General features: G+C 36.0%; 1 protein-coding gene across 3 annotated transcripts in view; it reads right to left on the bottom strand.

Moving 5' to 3' along the window:
* Positions 1 to 13,079, bottom strand: part of CCDC93 (CCC complex scaffolding subunit CCDC93) — a 116,940-nt gene that overhangs the window by 70,255 nt on the left and 33,606 nt on the right. For 2 of the 3 annotated variants that reach the window (XM_074215012.1, XM_074215014.1), the window contains exons 7-12: positions 9,601 to 9,701; positions 8,885 to 8,902; positions 4,569 to 4,605; positions 2,577 to 2,663; positions 2,215 to 2,265; positions 374 to 460 (exon numbers count right to left, since the gene is read on the bottom strand). In XM_074215012.1, coding sequence (XP_074071113.1) covers positions 374 to 460; positions 2,215 to 2,265; positions 2,577 to 2,663; positions 4,569 to 4,605; positions 8,885 to 8,902; positions 9,601 to 9,701 — 381 coding nt within the window. The remainder of the gene's footprint in view (positions 1 to 373; positions 461 to 2,214; positions 2,266 to 2,576; positions 2,664 to 4,568; positions 4,606 to 8,884; positions 8,903 to 9,600; positions 9,702 to 13,079) is intronic. The other variant, XM_074215013.1, reaches the window with a different exon arrangement.

Below are 13,079 nucleotides of genomic sequence, written 5' to 3'. Positions count from 1 at the left end.
TCCTTAGTGGCAAGGCTCCATTCCTCACCACTGTCACCAAACCAAGACCAAACACAGCTACAAGAAGCCTGGTGGAGGAGGACAAATGCTCAGAACTCGCAGCAGGCAGCGATTTATCATATGGATTAATTGCTCAGAGAGACAGGTTTTCTTTGCGTATTTCTAGAAACACAGCCGCTAAAGAAGAAAATTAATTTAACTAATCAGCAAAACCTCATTGCTCTGTGTGACAAGACTGTGGTTTATTTGTTTTTGACAACTGAGGTTAATGAATCACAGCTCAGTCCCAATCACAGCTGGTGAGATAAACAACACCTCTGGGTGTTACCAGAGGAAAAGGTCTCATTCGCCTCCCCCCCCCCCAAACACATACCTTCTCAGCGTATTCTGAGACAATCTGCTTGATCTCCTCCGAGCGAAGCCCCACAATCTGGCCTACTGCACTCGCAGTCAGTCGGCTCTGAATTACAGTAAAGAGCATTATTTTATTTCACAGAATTTTCTGTGCAAAGTCAAATAAAGATCCTTTTTTTTTTATCCCAGGAAACAATTCCATCGAGGAGCCAATTTATTACCAAATTTAATGACCAAAACAGAGTAAATAAGTGTCTAGATGAGCAACGTAATAACACTTCCCTATATTTCAGGTTACTCATTGTTATCAACATTAAGCATTTATAGAGCACTTTAAAATTTGCAAAGCCATGTAAACTTGGTATTTATGTAGTTACAATGAAGTGGGTTATTACCTCTATTTCACAAGTGAGAAAACTAAGACTCAGAGTTCAATGACTTGCCCAAGGAGATATAGCTACTAAGATTCAAAATCAGGGTAGGAACCCAGGTCTCCCCCAAGTCCAAGACTAGAACTCTGAATGAGTTAGACTTGTCCTTCCCTGGAAAGTAAAGATCCAGTCTAGGTCACTTTAAGATTCATTTGTGAGGCTAAGCAGAAAGCTTTTATAGATAAAGGTGACCTTTGAGATCTTTTTTTTTTCTACAACCATCCATTTTACAGATAAAGAAACTGAGGTCCAGAAAGAGCTCAAGGTCATACTAGTGATATGTGACAGGTCTTCCAAATCTAAATTCAAGTCCTTGGAGGAGAAGCTGGGAGACTTATGGATATTTGGGGAGAAAGAATAAAGAGAGAAGGCAGGGTGATAGGAAAGATAAAGAGAAGTAGAAAAGAGATATATTTGCATGAACATTTTATATACATACACATATATATGTATATGTATACACACATATACATAATGTATAAATATGTGTATATGCATCTGTATAGATATGTAAATATGTGTATAAATATGTGTGTGTGTTGTGTGTGATAAGAAAAAATGAAGGTTATTAACACTGGCCTTAGAGCTTCTGAATGACAAAGATACCATCAGTTACTTTGCTTCTTACTGGCTGTGTGACTTTAATGAAGCTATTTCTCATTCCTGGACCTCAATTTCCACATTTGCAAAATGCCTACAAATGAAATCCCAGAAAGGCACAGATGGAGAAGGAATCTGGGCTTTGGGAAGAATAAAAAAATATTAAAACAAATTTTTCACTTTCAATTAATATGGAAGTTAGAGTGGCAGGGTGGCTAGAATTTTCAGCTTGGGAGTCACGAAGTTCTGAGTTCAAATCTTGTCTGTTTCAGACATTTAATAGCTGTGGGATTCTGGGCAAGTCACCTAATCTCAGAGCTTCAATACTCTCTTCTGTAAATAGGGGTAATCATAGAACCTCCCTCACAGGGCTGTTGTCAGGACCAAATTAGAAAGCATATAAAGATTTTGCAAATCTTAAAGCACCATAATAGTATATATATATATATATATATAAAAGTTAACACTTTACAACAAGATGAAAGAGTTAAAAAAGTAACAAGATGAAAAAGTAAAAAACTTAGTTAAAACTTCTTTAATTAAAAGGTAGAACTCCCAGTCTACAAATCTCAATACTTCAAATGGATATCATCAAAAGCTGTTTTTTCAAGTGTCACATCACACCTTTTGCAATAGGGATTGTTACTGAATGGAAATATAAATTCACAAGGCTCTTCAATATGGAAGGTCACTAGGATAAAAGGAAGTTATGAGGAAGTAAGATGCTGGGGATATAAGAGATATTCATTAGGAGAAAGTCCATGAAGAGAAAGAGATACTCTCTCCCCTGACCCACAGGAAGTACCAAAACATTCCCATTCCCACTTACCTCTTCTGTTACCATAGCAGCCATTTTAGTCATGAGGGTTTCAATATGGCGCTGAAAAAAGAAAAATAACAGAAAAAGTGAGTAGCCCATAAATGTTTTCAACTATAAACTATTATGCCTGAAGAAAGCAAAATGAGTCTTTATGATGGAATTTGGGAACTTTCTTACCCTTTGGTCAATTCAATTTTTTAATGATGTAAAATGAGTTAAGTTGGAAACATGATTATAAATGAAATGACCACCTTGCACCTTCTGGCTACAGGAAGAGACTAACCATTTTATAAAGCTAGAGATGAAAGTCAAATTTTTTCCATGCTGGCTCAAATTCAACCCTAAGCTTTTTTTCTATATGGGCCACACACCTCTTCAGCAGCTTGAAGCTCATCTTCATCAAGAGATTTTCCTGACCCTGAGAACCCAGAAGGCAACACCGTTTTCTTGTCCTCAGTCTATGAAAATCATAAATAAGACTGTTAGTGCCAAAGTGTTGATTGTGTTTTTTTAAAAGATAGATCAAAATTTAATTGGAAACAAATATTGCCCTGAATTGCTAATTATCTACTTCCATGTCTCCCCAAATCATTATAAACTACTTAAAACGCCTTTATTTCTGAACATCTCCCTATACTGCCTACCATAACATCTCAAACATAGCAAGACCTCAATACAGATTTGCAGACTGATCAGAATATGATGCTAAGAGGTAAACACACAAACAACATTACAACAAAATATAAGCTTCTTGAAAACAGGAATTGTCAAAATAATATCTGATTAAGTGTCAATGGAGCATTATGGAAAATCATTTCCATAGGAACTCAGAAGAATAAGATATCACTTTTGGGTCCATAGGTCTTGAGATACTGGCAAGAAAGGGGTAATGATGTTTTGAACCCTGCCCAAAAGTTAGAAGAAAAGTTCATGAGCAGGAAAGAGCAAGAGGGAGCAGCTAGGTGGCACAGTAGATAGAGCACTGGCTCTGGAGTCAGGAGTACTTGAGTTCAAATCTCGCCTCAGACACTTAATAATTGCTTAGCTGTGTGGCCTTGGGCAAGCCATTTAACCCCATTGCCTTGCAAAAACCTTAAAAAAAAAAAGGCAAGAGAAATTAGGGGATAGTGACCAAAGGGATTGATCACTTTATCCTCTCAATACTAGAACACACCCTAGATAAGTGGTTTTCAAACTTTTTAAGAATCACTGATCAATTTTGCTAATAATTTAGTTTTAAGTTCTCTTGTTTTGCTAGCTAGGGTGACCAAAATCAAATCTGTAAAACAACAAGAAGCAAGACACATCTGTAGGAATGGGGAGCTTCTGTAATAAAATATACAACAATCTATTTAAATACCATCTAGTTGGCAATTTTCTTGACCTAATTAATGTTGGTTTTTGCTTTTGGTTTTGTTTTTTGACTGGATCAGTGATTTAAATGATGAAGGAAAACTCTCAGGGAAGAAATTCCCTTTACCAATGCATTTCAACAAATGTTCTGCAACTTAAGAGTCTTAAGACAGCTGCCTTGCTCTTGTCAGTTGCCTAGGGTCTGCAGAGTCAGTATCTCAGAAAAGATTCAATCCCAAGTCTCCAGACTTGGAGGCCAGCTCTCTATCCATTATACCATACTGCCTTGCATAGATTATGCTTTGTAAACAATTACATCAATGACTCCAAGTTAATCCATTAAAAAAAAATTTTTTTTAGGAAAGTAGAAATCACCTCTCATTTCACTCTATCTTGTTAAATAAATACTCTAGGTCATTATTTTATTTAATCTTCACTATTTTTTGCCTTTATCACTACCTTAGGTATATTAGGCTGAGACTAGAGACAGTCCCTGGGAGCAGGGACTGGATCTAATTCTTATTTTTTTACCCCAAGGCCCCCCCCCAAAAGATAGCTGAAGCCTCTGCCAATGTGGATCTGAAATACCTGTGGGTAATGAGGAGAGGAGAGTTAAGGTTGTTGCTATGTCTCTTTCCCTTTATTTTAATGGCAAGATTGACTTCCCTGCCAGCAGTCAATGGCCTTGCCTGTCAGTACTATCATTCAACTCTAACTGATGTGGAGACTTCAGAAGCAGCATGCTCTTGTGTGTGCGTGGGGGGGGGGGTGAAGGAAGGGAGCATTGAACATGTAATAAGGAGACTTCATCTCCAAGCATAAATCATGCCCTTAATAGCTGTGAGATAGCCAGGCAAGTCACTTAACCCTTCTGGCCTCATTTTCTTCATTGATAAAATAGGATAGCACGACCTGTATTATTTCTCTTACACATCTGTGGCTTTACCTTCTCTAAATTACATATTTAATATAGAATAATGTTTTTAATTAGTAGTTATTTCATTTCTTACCTTGTCGGTTTTGCTCTGTCTACTTAATCCATATCGCCTAAAGGGCAAAAAAAATAAAGGGCATCAGTTATGTATTTTAAAATTCATCTTTGTCTCTAGATTTCATTTATGAACTCACTTTGAACAGATTTTTCCAAGAAAGTTGGCAGATCAGAACAACACAAATATCTTTGTTCCTAAAAGGCAATAGATGGAACACCTTGGCCTTCCTAACATCCTGGTGAAAGAAGAATCTTGTCTAATAACAAAAGAAATCTTAATTTCTAATTTGAGTAGAGAACAAGCCTTTCTTAAAATGTGATCACCAAAAAACTCCAAACTAACCAAAAGTCAATGAATACATAGAATGAGAATGCAAATAGGTTTTAGGTTAAATATACTTTAACAAATCAGCAAACAGTAGTTACCATTACATTGCATGCTTATTGCTTCTGCTTTTTTAACATGGCCAGCTCATTGCTTCAATCTCTAGAGGCATAAGATTAAACTGTTAAAAACTGCTACTTGGGCGGCTAGGTGGCACAGTGGATAGAGCATCAGCCCTGGAGTCAGGAGTACCTGAGTTTAAATACGGTCTCAGACACTTAATAATTACCTAGCTGTGTGGCCTTGGGCAAGCCACTTAACCCCACTGCCTAGCAAAAACTAAAAAACAAAAAACAAAAAACCTGCTACTTGTAGGGGAAGGGTTAGGTTAGATTAAAGAAACAAGAAAAGGAGGAAGAAATGCCCTATTTAAACATTTCTCTGTATTTGTTCAAACAAGATTTGTAACTTACTAATTCTATAGTCTACTCAATTTCCAATTCAGTTTATACTCAATTTGTCATGCGTGATTCAGTTTTATTTTAGGAAAGCCCAGGTTAAGAAAAATGCACAAATATACTTTAATGTTTTTATTAGCATTTAAAAAAATCCATGCTAGGCAAAAAGTCAGAAAATGAATCACAACTACTAAAATTAACCCTATCTTTAAGTAGGTGGGAACACAGAGCTAAAAAAATTAAAATAAAACCCAAACTACTTTCCTTAAAGCCAATCTTGCTATTCTAGATATCTCAATTTCCAAGAATTTGTGATCTTAATATAACTAATAATGCAGATTAATATGTAAAAAAATATTTATAGCAGCTCTTTTTATGGTGGTAAAGAACTGGAAACTGAGGGGATGGCCATCATTTGGGAAATGGCTAAATAAGTTATTGTTTATGAATATGATAGAATACTATCTTGCTAAATAAATATTGTGGATGGCTTCAGAAAACCTATATGAATTGGTGCACAGTAAAGGGAGAACAGCCAGGAGAACATACTATAAACTAATACCAACATTGTAAAGATAATCAGCTACAAAAGATTTAGTAATTTTGATCAATATAATAATCCAGTATAACTCCAAATGATTCATGATGTAAAATGCTATCCAATTCCAGATAGATAACTGATATTCTCAGAGTGCTTTCTTTTTGTACAACATGAATAAAGCAGAAATATTTCATATGTATAATGGGTATCCTTCTCAATTGTTAGGGGAAGGAAAAGAGGGAAGGAAACAATTTGAACTATAAATAAAAGAATAAAAATTAAATTTAAAAAAATGATCCCAAGCACTGAGAAAGTACTAGTGTAACAAACAAAAGGAAGTAAGGCAATATCTTCTAGGGGCTTCTCACATTCTGAAGAGGAAGACAATATATAAAGGGAGCTGAAAAAATCATAAAAACCTGGCATTTCATAGGCACAGTCCTTGATTCAGAACAGTGTGCCTTACTGGAAGAAAGAAAACCACACAGAAATGTAAATGGTATACTAGAAGCTCCATGAGGGTACAGATTATTTTCCATTTTTGTCTTAACAGCCTCAGTTTCTAGCACAAATCCTTGAAAATACTAGATGATGCACTTAGAAGTTAAAAGATTCAGGTTTAGCTCTGCCACACTTCTGTGATTTGGGCTAGAATTCAACCCATGTGAACCTCAATTGCTTTGAGGAGTTTGAACTAAATCACCTCTAAGGTTTATTTCCAGCCTAAAAATTCTACTATTCTATGAATCTATGCTTGAAGCTAGGGTGTATTTAGTTAAATCAAGGATAAAATGATGTGACACACTAATTAATAAAATATGTAGATTTAATTTTAATTAATTCATTAGGCGTTTACTAAAGATTCTGCATGTACAGTCTCATTGCTAGGTACCATGACAACAACAAAAGAAATAGAAGAAAATCATCTATTAGTACTATTAGTACTATATGCTAGGATTTGAAGGCATATAAAAGATAATATACTCTACATTAGAAAAGACCTATAAAGATAATATGTAATAAAGATAATATGTAATTAAGAATTTGACCATGTGGGACTATGTGTGGTAGAGTGGAAAGGGTGCTAGATTTGGAGTCAGTCTAGGTTTGAACCCAAACTCTACCATATCATACCTCCATGACCACTGAACCTCTCTGGGCCTCAGTTTTTTCATCTGCAAAAAAAGAAGGGGCTTCATGGCTTCTGAGGTGCTCCCTAGTTCTAAATCTATGATTGCTCCTTTGATGATGAGTTAAAAGTAGGACTATTCAGGGCTGGAATACTGGAGAAGTTAATCTTACAAGAAGCCTTAAGATTGGAACTGACAATGAAGAAAGGAAAAGAAAGGGAATAAAAATAAACTTTTTTGTCCTATTATTTATTCAAAATGACATATTGCCTAGATTATTGAGCATCTCTTTGGTTTAGGATGTAGAATTAAACAGAAAACAGGCATATTTTTCCTTCTGTGTCTGTTAAGTAATAAAATTCCAAGGAGGAGCAATAGGTTTACTATTAACAGAAAGATTGAAGTTCATGTTTTCCTGGAGGCCAGGGAGGGTACAGAGAAACTTTTCAAATGCTGTGTTCTCACTCCCAATCAGACCAAGAGAACAGGCCAGGGCTCTTTCTGGATTCTTGGCCCCATCCCCTACTCTAAACTGTCCATAAACAAATTATTCTGTCTCTTCTCTCTCAAGTAAAATGAGAAGAATAGCCCAAACTCTCCAAGATCACATAATATTTGCTGGATGCTTCAGTTAATTGGTCTATCTATCCCATGTTTAGAATTCTGCAGACAAGGCCATAAGGGATTAACATTTAGGCATTTTAAGAACTTACTCACTGTAACCTCTTCCAAAGAATATAAAAATTTCCTACCCTATAATTTTTTTCTCCTTCTAAGTCATGTATATCTGGTAATATTTCCAAGTGTAGTATCTGAGGCTTGTACTGCCTGGGGTCAAAGTTTTTAAAAAGGCAACGTGACATTTCTGGGTACTCACACAGCTCTGTAGCCTGGAATGTTGGCATCCCACATCATCTGGCATCAATGGCACAAATAGCAAAGTAACCTTTTTAGCTTTAAAGTAATAGGAAAATAGCAGTGGATAGAGTACTGGCCCTAGTCAGGAAGACCTGAGTTCAAATCTGACCTTAGACACTTAATTACTTAGCTGTGTGATTCTATCACTTAACCCCATTGCCTTGCAAATAAATAAACAAATAAATAAAGTGATGGGAAAAATAGAAATCAAAAACACACTACTACCCAGGCATGATGATCCACTGCTCTCAGATTCAATCAGAGCTTGCCCACAGAAAGAAGGCCAATTTCATCTTCAAACTATTCTGAGAAACAGGATGTCTTAATGCAAAGGAATGACTCTAATGGCAGGGTTTCAGAAACTAAGATATGTTAAAGGGGAAAGATATGCTAGGGGAAGAAGTCTCTTTCTTGGCTTCTTATTTTATTAACTCCTTATAGGGTTAGTCTTAAATTTAGCTAATTTGTCAGGTGGCCTAATTTAATGTCTGAAATCCAGGCCTCCAATCTAAAAGACCTCATTTGCAAGGGAGTCAGTTTAAAGCCAGTGGAGCAAGTAGACAACCATCCTGGACAGTCCATAAAACAGAAAGTAGTAGTATTGAAAAAATGTTCTCTATCAGACATGGATAATATACTGTGCTGCCATGTTCAGCTTGGAAAGAGAGCCAACTGCTTTCAAAGCAATTTGGTTTCACATGAAATTAGTGACCACTAAGAAAATAAATGTTTTAATTCTGGTGGAAAGTTAACAAAAAAAAGTTCAATTTCATCCCTGGTCCAGGGAGATTTATTGGCAGGGAGAACAATCTGACATAAGTTTTCTGATTCCTCCAGGAGATGTTAGTCAAAGAGGCTGTTAGTACAAGTTACCACACTGAGAGCCAGGTTAGAGGAGAGCAGGCTGCAAAAAAGGAAGCCATTACTGTTCCCAGAGTAAGAAGAGCAAAGAGAAATACTCACATTGCAGAATCAATAAATCTAAGAAGAAAACACACATAGGGCACAAAGGGAAACTGAAGGTCAAGACCTAGTGTCAACAGAAAGATGTAAATGCAGAAAATCATCTTACAGAAAATTAAAAGCTGGTCAAGTAGAACTGAAGGAATTGGCTTAAAAAAACAAACCTAAAATAGCGAGAATCAAATTTTTTTTTCTTAATCCTTTCTGTTTAAAACAATTCTTAAAGGAAACCAAAATTTTTCTTTTTCTTAATGTTATATAGTATGTTTGAAATACCGGATTTTTTTTTGTCTTTCAACTCCTTAGAGAAGTATAATAATAAATGACAGAAGCATAAAATCCAAAAGCATCAGGAAGCTCTAAAAATGCCAACCAAACCCATTCCCTAAGGAGAAGGAAAAACAAAACATCCTTGTAAGAGGCACAATTAGTTGTTCCCTATATATGATTCCTACTTCTGGATAGGAATTCCAACTATGAATCCTACAACATCTGGTTCCAGTAGGACCACAGAACCTATCCACAGAACATATATAAAACTTGACACTGGAAAGAAGAATTCCACTGCTAGGAAATCTCATGATATAAAACTGGAAACTGAACACAGTCAATCCTTCCAACTAAAAAGCAGTTTAATGACAAACTTCCAATTGTAGTGCTTTAAATTGGAAATTTTTGCTAAAGGAGCAAACAGTCTGGGGAGTGTCTTTTATTACCTGCCATATTCCAAAAGTGTAGTATGGACTCGAGATTCTTCATCTAGCAGTTCTTCTGCTCCCTTCTGACGCCTGTATTTCCTGCGTGGTTTGTAAATGTCCTGAAAAGCAAATCAGAAATTAAAATTGTCAAACACAGAAAAGGACAAGTTTGAGCTTTCAGAATAATACAATAATCCAAAAAAAGTCTATGATTTCTCCTGCTAAGATGAAGTTACAAGCTATCCATGCCTTCCTATATTAGGTGATTTTTCACCATGCCTTTCCCTATGTTTGCCATAGAGTGCTCATCCATTGTACTGGGGATCTTGCTCTCATTTTCTTAACGTCATATGCCTATGGATGAAGATATCATCAAAAAACGTGTTATTTTTTTCTCCCTAGTCTTTCCCAAATCAAACATGGTATGTAATGAATTTTGTTGTCATCTGGTCATCACTTTTGTGCTAGCTCATTTTTGAGGCAAGCATGTATACCCTGAGTAAACATTTTACAAAGATTCTGTCTTGAGAGAATTTGAAGTCTAATGGAGGAAAAATGAAAGCAAGTATGTAATACAGGAAAATATGTATGGCGAAATAATAAGATAAAATTCAACTGAACAAAATCCTCAAGTGCCAAGGGTTGCTTGCCAATGTGTTCAACAAACAATAAAGATTTATTGCACCTATACAGTATACAGAACTACAGACTAGATCCTAGGTGAGATTCAAAATATTTGGGTAGTTCATAGTTCCTGTCCTCAAGGAGTTTGCAGTCTTAAAAAACCAATATACAAATATAATTATAGCATAAGATAATGCATGAAAAGCAAAAACAAAATGAATTTAGAAGAGGGACAAATCATAAGAAAAAAATCTGTTATACAAGATTGGAACAGGTGGTGTTATGGACAATTTTTTCCATATTTGGTCCAGTATCTAGTATCTTACACTTCCAGTCTGATATAGGAAAATCAATTGTCAGCATGATGCCTCTAAGGCTTTAAGATAGTTATCAATTTAAAAAAAATCAATTTGTTCATTAGACTTTGCTAATAAAAGTAGCAAAAAAGAGTCAAATACTTTAGACTTCTTTTTTTTTTATTTTTTTTGCAAGGCAAATGGGGTTAAGTGGCTTGCCCAAGGCCACACAGCTAGGTAATTATTAAGTGTCTGAGGCTGAATTTGAACCCAGGTACTCCTGACTCCAGGGCCAGTGCTTTATCCACTGCACCACCTAGCCACCCCCTAGATAGACTTCTAAGAAGAAAGTTCAAAAAAGGAAAGTTTTTTAGTGTAACCTTCTGGTAACTTGAAAATTCAATTATGGAAAATTCCTTGGCTCCCATTGAAACTCTTGGAAAAATGAGTCATTCTGGAAAGCTGTAGTAAATACTATAACTTTTAATATTTAAATTTCTGAAGGAAAACTTCTCAGCTCTCTTATTATAAACTCTCATCTCTCTCTCTGGCTACTAGCTATTTCCCTAATGTTTTCACACACACACATGTCCATACCTCACCCATTCTTTAAAAAAAATATATGCTTGATTGGCATATCCATTCACTAATGTCCTTATCAATTAAAAAAATCAATTTGTTCATTAGACTTTGCTAATAAAAGTAGCAAAAAAAAGAGTCAAACACTTTAGAGAGACTTCTAAGAAGAAAGGTCAAAAAAGAAGTTTTTCAGTGTAACCTTCTGGTAACTTGAAAATCAAATTATGGAAAATTCTTTGACCCCCCCCCCCCGAAACTCTTGGAAAAATGATTCATTCTAGAAAGCTGTGGTAAATGCTATAATTTTTAATATTTAAATTTCTGAAGGAAAACTTCTCAGCTCTCTTATTATAAACTTTCATCTCTCTCTCTCTGGCTACTAGCTATTTCCCTATACCCGATACCTCACCCATTCTTTAAAAAAATGTATGCTTGATTGGTATCCCCATTCCTAATGTCCTATATCTCTCCTCACTTTTTCAGTTAAATTCTTTTAGAAAACTCTCTACACCCAATGCCTCTACCTCCTCACTTCTGGTTTCTGACTTCATCACTCCACTGAAACAACTCTCCAAAGTAATCAAATGATCTTTTAATTGCCAAATCTAGTGTCTTTTTCTCAGTCTTTATTTACCTGGATCTTTCTTCAACATGTTGACCATCCTCATCTCTTGGATATTCTCTCAACTCTTAGAAAATTTGAGCTTACTTCTGACTCTTCCTCCTAAGTCTCACCACTCCCTCTCTGTCTCCTTTGTTAAATGTTTATCCAAGTCAGGTCTACACTCCTTGGTTTCTCTCCTCCTCTCCCTCTTTAAGATTGTGACCTGGATCCTTTTCTAGTCTCTTTCTATATTCTTTAATTTGATGATCTTGGCATTCTAGGGGTTCAATAGTTAGCATTACTTATGATTTTGAGAGTCTTATTTTAGGACATCTTCCAGACTCTATTGTAACTATTAGAGCTTAAAAAGTCAAGCAAAAAAGAATTATAAATGCCTACCTTCAATACATTCCAATGTGGGAAAACAATACATAAAAGGGGAGCAGAAGGGAAGATGGAAAGGAAAGAATGACTTCATCTCTAAGTACCTTTTGGACATTTTGAATTTGTTGTCCCACAGAAACCTCAACATTAACATGTCCAAAACAGAATGTATGGTTTTTACCCCCAAGCTCTCCCCTCTTCCCAACTATGCTACATCTTGTCAAGAATGACACTATTCTCCCCAGCTCTCAACCTCAATGTCATTCTCAGTTTCGCACCCCCACCCCCAACCAATATATCCAAACTTATTGTCAAGTCTTGTTTTCACACTAGGCCCTCAACTAGGTCCTGTTCTCTCTACTCACCCAACTGTCAATCTGGTACAGAGACTAATCAGTTAAAACCCAGACTACTGTAATAACCTTCTAGCTAGTCCTTCTGCCTCAAGTCTCTCTTCACTCTCTTCACTTCCACTCAGCTGTCAAAACAATTTTCCTAAAGCATAGTTCCAACCATGTCATCCTCTTACTCTAAAAAACACTAGTGTCCACCTATCACTTCTAGGATCAAATATAAAATTCTCTATTTGGCTTGTAAAGCTCTTAATAACCTAGTCCCTATTTTTGCAGCACTCTTAGATTATTTCCCTTCTCCACACTCTACAGTCTAATACTAGCTTATTTACTATTCCTGAATCATAAGACTCATGACTTTCTACTGACAGTTAGTTGTTCCCCCAGGTCTGGAATATTCTTTCTTCTATCTCCATCTCCTGTCTTCCAAGGATTCCTTCAGCTCAAATTTTCTAAGAGGCCTTTCCTAGCATCACCCTCCCTAATTTCCTCCCCTCCGTGGCTAGTGGCTATCTCCCATTTGTACTGTATGTGAATATAAAATGTGTGTACACACACACACACACAACACATACACATACACACACACATATCATAGCTAATTGTAAGTGGTCTTCCCTATTATAAAGTGAACTTTCTGAGGACAGGGGCAGTCAA

Source organism: Macrotis lagotis, chromosome 1 (genome assembly GCF_037893015.1).
Source record: "Macrotis lagotis isolate mMagLag1 chromosome 1, bilby.v1.9.chrom.fasta, whole genome shotgun sequence".
NCBI classification, from domain to species: domain Eukaryota; kingdom Metazoa; phylum Chordata; class Mammalia; order Peramelemorphia; family Peramelidae; genus Macrotis; species Macrotis lagotis.
The sequence above is the reverse complement of the archived record's forward strand: the minus strand, read 5'-3'. Positions and strand labels throughout refer to the sequence as shown.